Source organism: Eubalaena glacialis, chromosome 1, assembly GCF_028564815.1.
Source record: "Eubalaena glacialis isolate mEubGla1 chromosome 1, mEubGla1.1.hap2.+ XY, whole genome shotgun sequence".
NCBI classification, from domain to species: Eukaryota; Metazoa; Chordata; class Mammalia; order Artiodactyla; family Balaenidae; genus Eubalaena; species Eubalaena glacialis.
This window is the reverse complement of record NC_083716.1, coordinates 195,339,201-195,353,085: the sequence shown is the minus strand read 5'-3', so window position 1 is coordinate 195,353,085 and position 13,885 is coordinate 195,339,201. Positions and strand designations below refer to the sequence as shown.

The following is a 13,885-nucleotide window of genomic DNA, read 5'->3' as shown; positions in this document are numbered from 1 at the left end:
CTCAACCACTGCGCCACCAGGGAAGCCCTATTATTTCTATACTAAGTGCTAATCTGTGATAAGGGAAAAAAACCAAAGAGGAATTGCTTCAGCACATTAACAATGAGCCTATTCTAATTAATTAATATGCAGCCATTTAATTAGCCTAGATTTTTCATTAAAATTCTGCATATAATCAAGTGTACAATCTCATACATATCCAAATTTCATACACTTTTCCTATTTTGGAACGTAACAGTACTAGTCAGACAGTCAAAACCATTTACGTAAGGAGGGAGCACTTCATTTTACAGATGAAGGGGCTGAAGCTCAGACAGATTATAGAACTTTAGCCAGGTCACAGAGCTAGCTAGCTCTTGTCTGCAGCTGAGACCAGCTCTAAACCTGGGCTGTTCATTTTTAAAAAATTTTTTCTTTTTAATCAATCACAATTCCTCCCCAGTTATAGATGCCTTCGTAATGCTAACTAGTTGTTTTAAGTGTCTGGGAGACAATGTGCTATTCTATAATGAGCACAGGACTTGGTATTTGATGGGAGAGGGAGGGGCTCCTGTCTTAGCCCCACTTCTTGAGAACTCAGTGACTTAGATACCAATTACTCGCTCTCTATGGATCCAGTTTTCCTCATTTGTCAAACTGGGGTAAATATCTGACATGGATACGCAGACATGGTAGGTGGTTAACATGTGGTCCACCTGCAGTAAGGCTGAGATTGTCTGCGTCCAGAAGTACAGGCTGCACTTGTGAGAGCAAGTAGTGAGTCTGTGCCTTGACAGGCAAATCAGATAAACAAGGGAGGCTAGAAGGTGAATAATCTTTATGGGTTTGCTTACTATGATGGGACCAGTTTTCTGTGGGAAAGAAACTGAGGGACGGCAGTACAGATCTGCTGGAAAGAAGTTCAGATTTGAAAGAACAGAGTGGCTATTACCCTTTTATCTGTATAGTTGTCTTTGGAAAAATTATTTTTTTAGTATTGGAGAAAAAATTAGAATAATAACAAGGTTGTCATGTTTTAGTGTGAGAGATCAACTCCTTAGAAAAACCCACACTTATAAAGCAATGATTCAGATTATGGAATAATCATTTTAAAAAGCTCCAAATTTAAGTAATTTGATTTGAAAGTATGAAACCTTTCATACGTAACTGCAAAAAATAAACTTGGAGGTACCATGTCAGTGTCTGAAGGCGGCAAAATAATTAACTTATGTCAGCCCCACTCCCCAGGCTGAGAATACTGGTCATCTGGCTGTCCTTGCCCCAGCTGGTTAGGGCAGAGGTTCCACATCAGGAGATACCAAGACCAGAGGTTATTTTCTCCACTGTTTGTGAAGCAGAGGTGTCACTCTGACACTCTGAGAGGGTCCACTGTGCCTTATCCCCCCTATCCCCCCTTTTTGAAGCAGTGGGTGAGAGATTTTGCCCAGGGGCAAGAGACAGTCCATAAGAATAGAGAGTTCTGACATTATTTGAAATAGAGTGAAGTTCAAGCCTAAGGTATTCTTGAAAACAATGGAGATTTTGGTGGTAAGCAATTAAGGGGAAGCTAGTAGCTCCAAGAGAGCAACAAGCTAATCCATATGCCAGCTAATTTACCAAAAAGAACCAGGAAAAGAGACGGCTAAAGAGTCCTCCCAGGAACCTCAAACACTGGCCTCAAAAACTAACCCTGCAAAGGGACCTAAATTTAATGGATCAGACTGTGGAACAATTTATATCCCACATAATGTAAATAATATAAAATGGTGAAGCTGATGTGTAAAACAGTTTTGTGATTCTTCAAAAAGTTAAACATAGAGTTACCAAGTGACTCAGTAGTTCTGCTCCTAGGTATATAATCAGGTGAAATGAAAATAATAAAAAGAAATGAAGCACTGATACATGCTGCAGAATGAATGCTAAGTGAAAAGAAACCAGTCACAAAGCCCACATATTATATGATTCTATTTTTATGCAATATGCAGACTAGGCAAATTTATAGAGACAGAAATATTAGTGGTTGCCTGTGGTGTGGGGTGGGGCAGGCTGGGAGTAATGGGGAGTGACTGGTAATGGGTTGAGTTTTGGGGTGATGAAAATGTTCTAAAATTGACTGTGGTGATGGTGTGCAACTCTGAATATACTAAAAACTGCTGACCTGTACACTTTAAATGGGTGAATTGTATAGTTTGTGAGTTATCTATATCTCAATCTAGCTATTTAAATGAAATGTATAGATCTTACTTGGATACTGACTCAGACATAATGTAAAAAGCCACTTACAGCAATTTTGTGAACATTCCCTGAGATGTGCTTTTGTGATGTGTACACTTGTTTTTGCATTAACTTTTTAAATATAAATTTTATGGAAGTGTATCATGGAACTGGAAAACTCCAAATGCTAAGTGGTTAAAATGTAGAAATTTCACTACTTTAAGGTAATACAGAGGAGTCTTGCATTCTTTTCTACTTGCAATGGGACTGTGGTTAAAAAGTAGTTGTTATTTGACTCAGTATACAAAGGCATAACACTGACAGAGTAATACCAGTTCTTCTTATCTGCCAAGGCTGTCATGAAAATTGTATTTACAAGTATAGTAGACAAGACCTTACCCGAAAGATATGGGACCAGATGATGTGAATGTAGAATTTTTCAGATTTCAGGCAGCTCATATTATATAAAATCCTCAGTGCGGCCTGTGAAATACCACCATAATCAAATCATTTTTCTAAATTTCTCTATAATAAATACTCTAAGAGGGATCAAACAAGACTACAGAGAACCTCATATCAGTTCAGGTCATATTTGGCCACCAAATGAATTCTGAACTTAATATCATCAACAAAACCTTTTGACCTTTTATATCTATCTATCTATCTCCGAATTGCAGATAAGGGGACTTATGCTGTATAAATTCAAGTCCCAGCTCTGCTATATCACCTGTGAAGAAAATATCTAGCTACTCTATAGGGCTGAAAAGTGAAATGAGATGATGCATATAGCAACTAAAACATGATGCAAATATAGCTTCATATTACCAGTCATTTAAAAAGTAGAACCTGTTAATATTTAACAGTTTATGAACAGAAATAACATTAAAATAGAATTTTGGAATATCAACATACAATAAAAACAAACAAACAAAAAAACAACCACAAAACAAAAAAACACAAAAAGTGTAAAACCCTCCTCTATTCTCCAAGGCTTAAAGAGCAGTTATCCAGCTGTAGTCTACTTTCCTAAATTTTCTCAGTTCCTTTTCTTCAGATTTTGACAACTGATGTATAATGTCTTTTCCCAAATCTGTGTTATTTGTATCCTGGACCTGTTCAGTGAAATTATTTTCTTCATCTGAATCAACACTTTCTTTTTCTTCTTCCATACTGACATCATCAGGAATTTCTTCAGCACTTTAACAATAACAGAGTAAAATACAACAATTACTATTAAAAAATATTTCTAAACAATAACTTTCCAATTTAAGGTATCTATGAAAAAACATAATCATGAACAAAATAAATGAAAATTCTTGTTATTGAATACACTTTAAAAATTATGATTATAAAAGAACAGGTAAATTTATAAAATATGAAATTTTTAAACCTTTAAAACATTATCACAAAAGATCTCTGATATTTCGTTTCAATAAATTTTATTTATTTGACTTAGTAATCCTATATCCTTTAACTATAGGTTAAAGCTGAAATAAAAAGAAACACAGGGAAAGAATATTCTAATCAAGGATAACACAAACCATCCTGTTTCTCAAAACAGAGTATCTAAACATATCTTATGAACTGCCTTACCTCTTAGTCTCCTTTGACAGCAGCAATGAATTTACAAACATGGAGCACAGGAAAGAAGCAGATGGCAGTACATGGGCTGGAGTGTGAAGAAGCTACAGTAAAACAGAAAAACAGGGTTTCATTTAAAAAGATGAAATGCCAAGGCTTTCATCAACAGAAGGCTCTCCCCACAGAAATACCAAACCAAAGAACTCCCTACTTTTGGGGCTTCCCTGGTGGTGCAGCAGTTAAGAATCTGCCTGCCAATGCAGGGGGACATGGGTTCGAGCCCTGGTCTGGGAAGATCCCACATGCCACAGAACAACTAAGCCCATGCACCACAACTACTGAGCCTGCGTGCCACAACTACTGAAACCTGTGCACCTAGAGCCTGTGCTCTGAAACAAGAGAAGCCACCTCAATGAGAAGCCCGCACACCGCAACGAAGAGTGGCCCCCGCTCGCCGCAACTAGAGAAAGCACGCGTGCAACAACGAAGACCCAACGCAGCCGATAAATAAATAAATAAAATTGTTAAGAAATAGATTAAAAAAAAGAACTCCCTACTTTTATGCAAATAACCCCTCCCCCAAACCCATGTCAGGCTACAATAATCAGAAATTGTAAGTTTTAGGCCATTTAGTTTGGGAATTAAAGTTGCACAGTATAGAGATTGGTTCAAGATGGTGGAATAGAAGGACGTGTGCTCACTCCCTCTTGTGAGAGCACCGGAATCACAACTAACTGCTGAAGAATCATAGACAGGAAGACACTGGAACTCACCAAAAAAGATACCCCACATCCAAAGACAAAGGAGAAGCTGCAATGAGACGGTAGGAAGGGCGCAATCACAATAAAATCAAATCCCATAACTGCTGGGTGGGAGACTCACAGACTGGAGAACACTTATACCACAGAAGTCCACCCACTGGAGTGAAGGTTCTGAGCCCCACGTCAGGCTTCCCAACCTGGGGGTCCGGCAACGGGAGGAGAAATTCCTAGAGAATCAGACTTTGAAGGCTAGTGGGATTTGATTGCAGAACTTCGACAGAACTGGGGGAAACAGAGACTCCACTCTTGGAGGGCACACACAAAGTAGTGTGTGCATCAGGACCCAGGGGAAGGAGCAGTGGTTAGTCTCCTAACCCATTGGAGACTGAACCAGGCCTATCTGCTAGTGTTAGAGGGTCTCCTACAGAGGCGGAGGGTGGCTGTGGCTCACTGTGGGGACAAGGAAACTGGCAGCAGAAGTTCTGGGAAGTACTCCTTGGTGTGAGCCCTCCCAGAGTCTGTCATCAGCCCCACCAAAGAGCCCAGGTAGGCTCCAGTGTTGAGTTGCCTCAGGCCAAACAACCAACAGGGAGGGAACCCAGCCCCACCCATCAACAGTCAAGTGGATTAAAGTTTTACTGAGCTCTGCCCACCAGAGCAACACCCAGCTCCACCCACCACCAGTCCCTCCCAGCAGGAAGCTTGCACAAGCCTCTTAGATAGCCTCATCCACCAGAGGGCAGACAGCAGAAGCAAGAACTACAATTCTGCAGCCTGTGAAACAAAAACCACATTCATAGAAAGATAGACAAAATTAAAAGACAGAGGACTTTGTACCAGATGAAGGAACAATATAAAACTCCAGAAAAACAACTAAATGAAGTGGAGATAGGCAACCGTCCACAAAAAGAATTCAGAATAATAATAGTGAATATGATCCAGGACCTCATAAAAAGAATGGGGGCAAAGATCAAGAAGATGCAAGAAATGTTTAGCAAACACCTAGAAAAACTAAAGAGCAGACACCTAGAAGAATTAAAGAACAAACAGAGATGAACAATACAATAACTGAAATGAAAAATACACTAGAAGGAATCAATAGCAGAATAACTGAGGCAGAAGAACGGATAAGTGACCTGGAAGACAGAATGGTGGAATTCACTACCAGGGAACAGAATAAAGAAGAAAGAATGAAAAGAAATGAAGACAGCCTAAGAGACCTCTGGGACAACATTAAACGCAACAACATTTGCATTATAGAGGTCCCAGAAGAAGAGAGAAAGAACCCGAGAAAATATTTGAAGAGATCAGAGTTGAAAAATTTCCTAACATGGGAAAGGAAATAGCCACCCAAGTCCAGGAAGTGCAGAGAGTCCCAGGCAGGATAAACCAAAGGAGAAACATACTGTGACACATAGTAATCAAATTGACAAAAATTAAAGACAAAGAAAAATAATTGACAGCAACACGGGAAAAATGACAAATAACACAAGGGAACTCCCATAAGGTTAACAGCTGATTTCTCAGCAGAAACTCTACAAGCCAGAAGGGAGTGGCATGATATATTTAAGGTGATGAAAGGGAAGAACCTACAACCAAGACTACTCTACCTGGCAAGCATTTCATTCAGATTCAATGGAGAAATCAAGTTTTACAGCCAAACAAAAGCTAAGAGAATTCAGCACCACCAAACCAGCTCTACAACAAATGCTAAAGGAACTTCTCTAAATGTGAAACACAAGAGAAGAAAAGGACCTACAGAAACAAACCCAAAACAAGAAAATGGTAATAGGCACATACATATTGATGATTACCTTAAATTTGAATGGATTAAATGCTCCAACCAAAAGACACAGGCTCGCCAAATGGATACAAAAACAAGACCCATATATATGCCGTCTACAAGAGACCCACTTCAGACCTAGGGACACATACAGACTGAAAGTGAGGGGATGGAAAAAGATACTCCATGCAAATGGAAATCAAAAGAAAGCTGGAGTAGCAATACTCATATCAGATAAAATAGACTTTAAAGAATGTTACAAGAGACAAGGAAGGACACTACATAATGATCAAGGGATCAATCCAAGAAAAAGATATAGCAATTATAAATATATATGCACCCAACATAGGAGCACCTCAATACAGAAGGCAACTGCTAACAGCTGTAAAAGAGGAAATCAACAGTAACACAATAATAGTGGGGGATTTTAACACCTCACTTATACCAATGGACAGATCATTCAGACAGAAAATTAATAAGGAAACAAAAGCTTTAAATGACACAATAGACCAGAGAGATTTAATTGATATTTATAGGACATTCCATCCAAAAACAGCAGATTACACTTTCTTCTCAAGTGCACATGGAACATTCTCCAGGATAGATTACATCTTGGGTCACAAATCAAGCCTCAGTAAATTTAAGAAAATTGAAATCATATCAAGCATCTTTTCTGACCACAACGCTATGAGATTAGAAATCAATTACAGGGGAAAAAAAACGTAAAAAATGCAAACACATGGAGGCTAAACAATACGTTACCAAGAGAACACTGAAGAAATCAAAGAGGACATTAAAAAATACCTAGAGACAAATGACAACGAAAACACGACGATCCAAAACCTATGGGATGCAGCAAAAGCAGTTCTAAGAGGGAAGTTCATAGCAATACAAGCCTACCTCAAGAAACAAGAAGAATCTCAAATAAACAATCTAACCTTACACCTAAAGGAACTAGAGAAAGAAGAACAAACAAAACCCAAAGTTAGTAGAAGCTAATAAATCATAAAGATCAGAGCAGAAATAAATGAAATAGAAACAAAGAAAACAATAGCAGAGATCAATAAAACTAAAAGCTGGTTATTTGAGAAGATAAACAAAATTGATAAACCTTTAGCCAGACTCATCAAGAAAAAGAGGGAGTTTTTAAAAATATCAATTCATGGGTCCCACCCCAGGGATTCTGATTTGATTGCTCTAGAGTGCAGCCTAGGCTTTTAAAAAAAAAATTTTTTTTTCTTATTTTAAAAAACTCCTTGCAAGATTCCAACATGCAGTCAAGTATGGCAGCCCATGTTCTGAGGGCTGCTTATACTTGCATACACACACATGGCATCACTGTTGTCACTGGCTACAGTGACTGTCCTCTGCAGAATCTCTTGAACCACAAGCAAAGCTAACAAAAAAAAAAAAAGAAAAAGAGGGAGAGGACTCAAATCAATAAAATTAGAAATGAAAAAGGAGAAGTTACAATGGACACCCCAGGAATACAAAGCATCATAAGAGACTACTACAAGCAAGTCTATGCCAATAAAATGGACAACCTGGAAGAAAATGGACAAATTCTTAGAAAGGTATAACCTTTCAAGATTGAATCAGGAAGAAACAGAAAATATGAACAGACCAGTCACAAGTAATGAAATTGAAACTGTGATTAAAAATCTTCCAACAAACAAAAGTCCAGGACCAGATGGCTTCACAAGTGAATTCTTTCACACATTTAGAGAGGAGCTAACACCCATCCTTCTCAAACTCTTCCAAAAAATTGCAGAGGAAGGAACACTCCCAAACTCATTCTATGAGGCCCCATCACCCTGATACCAAAACAAAAGATAGTACAAAAAAAGAAAATTACAGACCAATATCACTGATGAATAAAAATGCAAAAATCCTCAACAAAATACTAGCAAACAGAATCCAACAACACATTAAAGGGGTCATACACCATGATCAAGTGGGATTTATCCCAGGGATGCAAGGATTCTTCAATATATGCAAGTCAACCAATGTGATACACCATATTAACAAATTGAAGAAGAAAAACCATATGATCATCTCAATAGATGCAGAAAAAGCTTTTGACAAAATTCAACACCCATTTATGATAAAAACTCTCCAGAAAGTGGGCATAGAGGGAACCTACCTCAACATAATAAAGGCCATATACGACAAACTCACAGCAAACATCATTCTCAAGGGTGAAAAACTGAAAGCATTTCCTCTAAGATCAGGGACAAGACAAGGATGTCCACTCTCACCACTATTATTCAACATAGTTTTGGAAGTCCTAGCCACGGCAATCAGAGAAGAAGAAGAAATAAAAGGAATCGAAACTGGAAAAGAAGAAGTAAAACTGTCACTGTCTGTAGATGACATGATACTATACATAGAGAATCCTAAAGATGCCACCAGAAAACTACTAGAGCTAATCAATGAATCTGGTAAAGCTGCAGGATACAAAATTAATGCACAGAAATCTCTTGCATTCCTATACACCAACAACGAAAGATCAGAAAGAGAAATTAAGGAAACAATCCCATTCACCATTGCAACAAAAAGCATAAAATACCTAGGAATAAACCTACCTAAGGAGGTAAAAGACCTGTACTCAGAAAACTATAAGACACTGATGAAAGAAATCAAAGATGACACAAACAGATGGAGAAATATGATATACCATGTTCTTGGATTGGAAGAATCAGTATTGTGAAAATGACTATAGTACCCAAAGCAATCTACAGATTCAATGCAATCCCTATCAAATTACCAGTGGCATTTTTTACAGAACTAGAACAAAATATCTGAAAATTTGTATGGAGACACAAAAGACCCCGAATAGCCAAAGCTGTCTAGAGGGAAAAAAATGGAGCTGGAGGAATCAGACTCCCTGACTTCAGACTACACTACAAAGCTATAGTAATCAAGACAATATGGTACTGGCACAAAAACAGAAATATAGATCAATGGAACAGGATAGAAACCCCAGAGATAAACCCATGCACCCATGGTCAACTAATCTATGACAAAGGAGGCAAGGATATACAATGGAGAAAAGATAGTCTCTTCAATAAGTGGTGCTGGGAAAACTGGACAGCTACACGTAAAAGAATGAAATTAGAACACTCCCTAACACCACACACAAAAATAAACTCAAAACGGATTAGAGACCTAAATGTAAGACCAGACACTATAAAACTCTTAGAGGAAAACATAGGAAGAACACTCTTTGACATAAATCACAGCAAGATCTTTTTTGATCCCCCTCCTAGAGTAATGGAAATAAAAACAAAAATAAACAAATGGGACCTAATGAAACTTCAAAGCTTTTGCAAAGCAAAGGAAACTACAAACAAGACAAAAAGAAAACCCTCAGAATGGGAGAAAATATTTGCAAATGAATCAACAGACAAAGGATTAATCTCCAAAATATATAAACAGCTCATGCAGCTCAATATTAAAAAAACAAACAACCCAATCCAAAAATGGGCAGAAGACCTAAATAAACATTTTTCCAAAGAAGACATACAGAGGCCAAGAAGCACATGAAAAGCTGCTCAACATCACTAATGATTAGAGAAATGCAAATCAAAACTACAATGAGGTATCACCTCACACCAGTTAGAATGGGCATCATCAGAAAATCTACAGACAAATGCTGGAGAGGGTGTGGAGAAAAGGGAACCCTCTTGGCACTGTTGGTGGGAATGTAAATTGATACAGCCACTGTGGAGAACAGTATGGAGGTTCCTTAAAAAACTAAAAATAGATTTACCATATGATCCAGCAATGCCACTACTGGGCATATACCCAGAGAAAACCATAATTCAAAAAGACACATGCACCCCAATGTTCATTGCAGCACTATTTACAATAGCCAAGTCATGGAAGCAACCTAAATGCCCATCGACAGACGAATGGATAAAGAAGATGTGGTACATATATACAATGGAATATTACTCAGCCATAAAAAGGAACAAAACGGAGTCATTTGTTGAGACGTGGATGGATCTAGAGACTGTCATACAGAGTGAAATAACTCAGAAAGAGAAAAACAAATATTGTATATTAACGCATATATGTGGAACCTAGAGGAATGGTACAGATGAACTGGTTTGCAGGGCAGAAATAGAGACACAGGTGTAGAGAACAAAGGAATGGAAACCAAGGGGGGGAAAGTGGCGGGGGGTGGTGGTGGTGGTGGTGGTGGGATGAATTGGGAGATTGGGATTGACATATATACAACTAATATGTATAAAATAGATAACTAATAAGAACCTGCTGTATAGAAAAATAAATAAAATTCAAAAATTCAAAAAAAAAGTTGCACAGTGTATAAATGATTATTTAAAAATTAGTTGTTACAGATTGTATAAATAAACTCTAACTTAAGGAACTTTAATGCATTTAACCCATTTCACATTGGTATAAGCAATTAATTTACACTATTAGTTTTACTTTTTAATATTATAATAAAAGTTATGTTTCACACTAATAAGTAATGAATAATTACTTACCTCACTAATTGCAGGTATGTTTTCTGTTAAGGGTAGTTGTACCAGTTCATCCTCCAAAGCTTCATTTAACTTGTCATCCTGCTGTTGCTGCCTGTGCTTTCCCAATATGAAATAAAATGGGGTTGTTGGAAGAGTTTCTTCTGCTAATAGCTATAAGGATTTAAGACAAAGGGAAATAAATTACTTCACTAAAAAGGAGGAAACTACCTTTGAGGCAATAAGAAGTATCACAGTCATAACATGTCGGATGGAAGGAACTATAGAAATTATCTAGTATGATTCTTTCATTTCACAGGTAAAGCAACTGAGGGCAGTCAATTTACTATGCGAAAAGCTAACAGTAGACACTTCGATGACAGAACAAAATGTGCATCCACCACTACTTAGTCCCCCAATCCTACAAAAATGGCAGCAAAGGGGTTTTCAAAAGAGCATAAATCCACAGTAATAAAGACACTGTGTGATGTGCAAAGTGGAAAGCAGTTTGAATGGTGGTAGCTAACTTAGTAGACCTGAGAAAGCAGGATTCTAAGCTGGTGGTGAAGAAAGCTAAAAGCATCCCAATTTATACTGTAGAATCCTGCAAACACTCAAGAATTGGTACTAATAGTAACAGTACCTCCCCTGTAAAAGGCTTAAAAAAAAAAAAAAAAAAAAGAAAGAAACCAGGTAGCCTGGTTGAAGGTCTATTTAGAGAGCGCTCAGGTTTCCAGATCTCCTCCTCAGCCCCAGCAGAGGGCTGGCAGAATGTTCCTCGAACAGCGAAATAAAGTGTGTCTTTAGAATGGATGGCTTGGTGTGTGGAGGGGCGGAGGTGGCCTCACAGCTGAAGGCAGTTGTGTTCCATAGAGGGCGCTTCTCAGAACACTGGCAGCCACGTTGACATCTTTTAGGCAAGAATTTGGAAGAATTTTATCTGGACAATTTGACCAATCCAAGAGAAAAAGTCCTAAAAATAATGACTTTGGAGATTTTCTCATAATAGCTCAGGCAGATAGTGGAGGCCAGAGGTCAAGTCCCACCTAGGTAGAAAACCTCCAAATGGTGATTTTGCTCACTTTTAAATAAGAGCAGACAGCTAAGAGTCATGAGACTTTGATGAAAATCTCCAAAACAGATTGGAAATAAAAACCTAATGGAAATGAACCATGTTAAGAGAGAGACAAACAATAGAGGATCAGATAAAAAGAGGAGGAAACCTCTCAGACAACAGGAAGAAAACAGGAGAAAAATTAAGAATATTAGAGAGCACCATTCTACAAGGTCCAGCAGTAAATAATAGCAGTTCTAGAGAAAATGAAGGCAAAGAAAGAATTAATTCTTCTCCTTAGACAGTTTTTTGATTAAAACCCTCGAAGGGGGCTCTACATTTAACTCAGAGGAAAAGTCAAATTCTTTTCATTAAAGCCTGTTTTTGACTGCTTTATTTAAAATGACAAACTGCACTCCACACTCCCTTTCCCGCCATTCCTCCTCCCATAATTCTTATTGCCTTCTAAAATACTATATATTTTACTTACTTGATGTTTATTATCTGTGCCTTCCTGTTAAGACTATAAACACCACTAGTTTAGAGACCTGACTCTTTTGCTCACTGATATATCCCAAATGTCTAGAACATATAGTAATGATCAACAAAAAAATGTTAAATGAATTCAATGAATTTTCAGAGAAAAATAAGTCAGGATACAGATAAAGTATAAGACAGTATCTTCAAAGTTCTAAGACAAAATGATTTTCAACCTAGAACTCTACCCAACCAACCAATCCAATGGGAGAGAATAAAAGCATGTCCAAACACGCAATGTCTTAAATTTACTTCCCATGCACCAGTAGGATGTGCTTTACCAAAGCAAGGGAGTGACCAAAGGAGAAAAACTACAGGATCTATTACAGTAGATGTGAATAAATCCCCAGAATGGTGGCAAATGTAGATCCTAAGATGACTACTGTGCAGCAGGTTTACAGGGCAATCAGTTCAGAAAGAAGCAGGTCAGAGGCTCTTGAAAGTATTTCTTCAAGACTCGAAAGAATACCTAATATGTCTGAAAATAATGAGAGAGGACTTACAGGGTAGAGTTTAGGGGTGAATTAGGTGAGAAGTAAATAGGAAACTGAGCAAATGAAAAAAGAAGGCAATCATTAACTCCAGAGAAAAGAAGTTGGTCACAAAAGGAAAAACAACCTGTTTATTACTATGTGGCTCAGCTATGAATTGTGTTTACATGTTTAAGGATGAACAGTGACCTGACCAATTTAAGATTTATCTATACTGGAAAAATTAGGGGACAGAAAATATGCGGGGGTATGTTATGTATATGGCAGGAGTGGTGTGAAAGAAACTTCAACTTCAATAGATCAGAGTTAACAAATAATACCTAGATCTGAAAAATCCAGAATTAGCAATATAAACATGTTTCTTAGAGATACAGAGGTAAATAAAAACTTCAACTCAAAGAGTTGAGAGTATCTTTGTGAGTAATGGCAGTGGTGGTGATGTTCAAGTTTTCCCCAAGAAGTCTTGTAGAACTATTTGATTCTTTAAATCACAAGCATATATCACTGATATTACAAATTGAGACTACATTTTCAAAGAGCACTATGACATCAAACGAAGCAAGTAGTTTCTAAGTATGTAATTTTAATTCCACTTTAGGGCAGGTAAAACATTTTTCTCATAGCTGAGTTCTAAAAGATAACCTTATCTTTGCAGGGAGGCAATGTGCATGATCTGCACCACGAGTGACTAGAACATACCTGTTTGCTTGTTGGTGTGAGTTTCTCTTCTGGAGACTGTGTACTGAATGTCAATAAACTCTGAAAAGAGAGGTCAATTAATGATGCAAAATATAGAGTGCAAATCTAAATGTTAAAGTTAGAAAATGATGTCGACTTTTCATCTTGATATAAATATATCTGCTCACAGAAAAGTAATAAAAGATTTAAAACGTATTTAATAACTGCTGTGACAATTGTAAGATTGTTCTCAAAGATCATTTTTAAGAATTGGTAATGAAATAAAATTCAACTGATGGGTCAAACTGAAGCCACTG

General features: G+C 37.5%; 1 protein-coding gene across 1 annotated transcript in view; it reads right to left on the bottom strand.

Moving 5' to 3' along the window:
* Positions 1-3,013: 3,013 nt before the first annotated feature.
* WDR75 (WD repeat domain 75) overlaps positions 3,014-13,885 on the bottom strand; it is a 48,435-nt gene continuing 37,563 nt past the window's right edge. Inside the window, exons 18-21 of the mRNA XM_061203155.1 lie at positions 13,590-13,649; positions 10,833-10,982; positions 3,787-3,878; positions 3,014-3,390 (exon numbers count right to left, since the gene is read on the bottom strand). Coding sequence (XP_061059138.1) covers positions 3,186-3,390; positions 3,787-3,878; positions 10,833-10,982; positions 13,590-13,649 — 507 coding nt within the window. The 3' untranslated portion in view covers positions 3,014-3,185. The remainder of the gene's footprint in view (positions 3,391-3,786; positions 3,879-10,832; positions 10,983-13,589; positions 13,650-13,885) is intronic.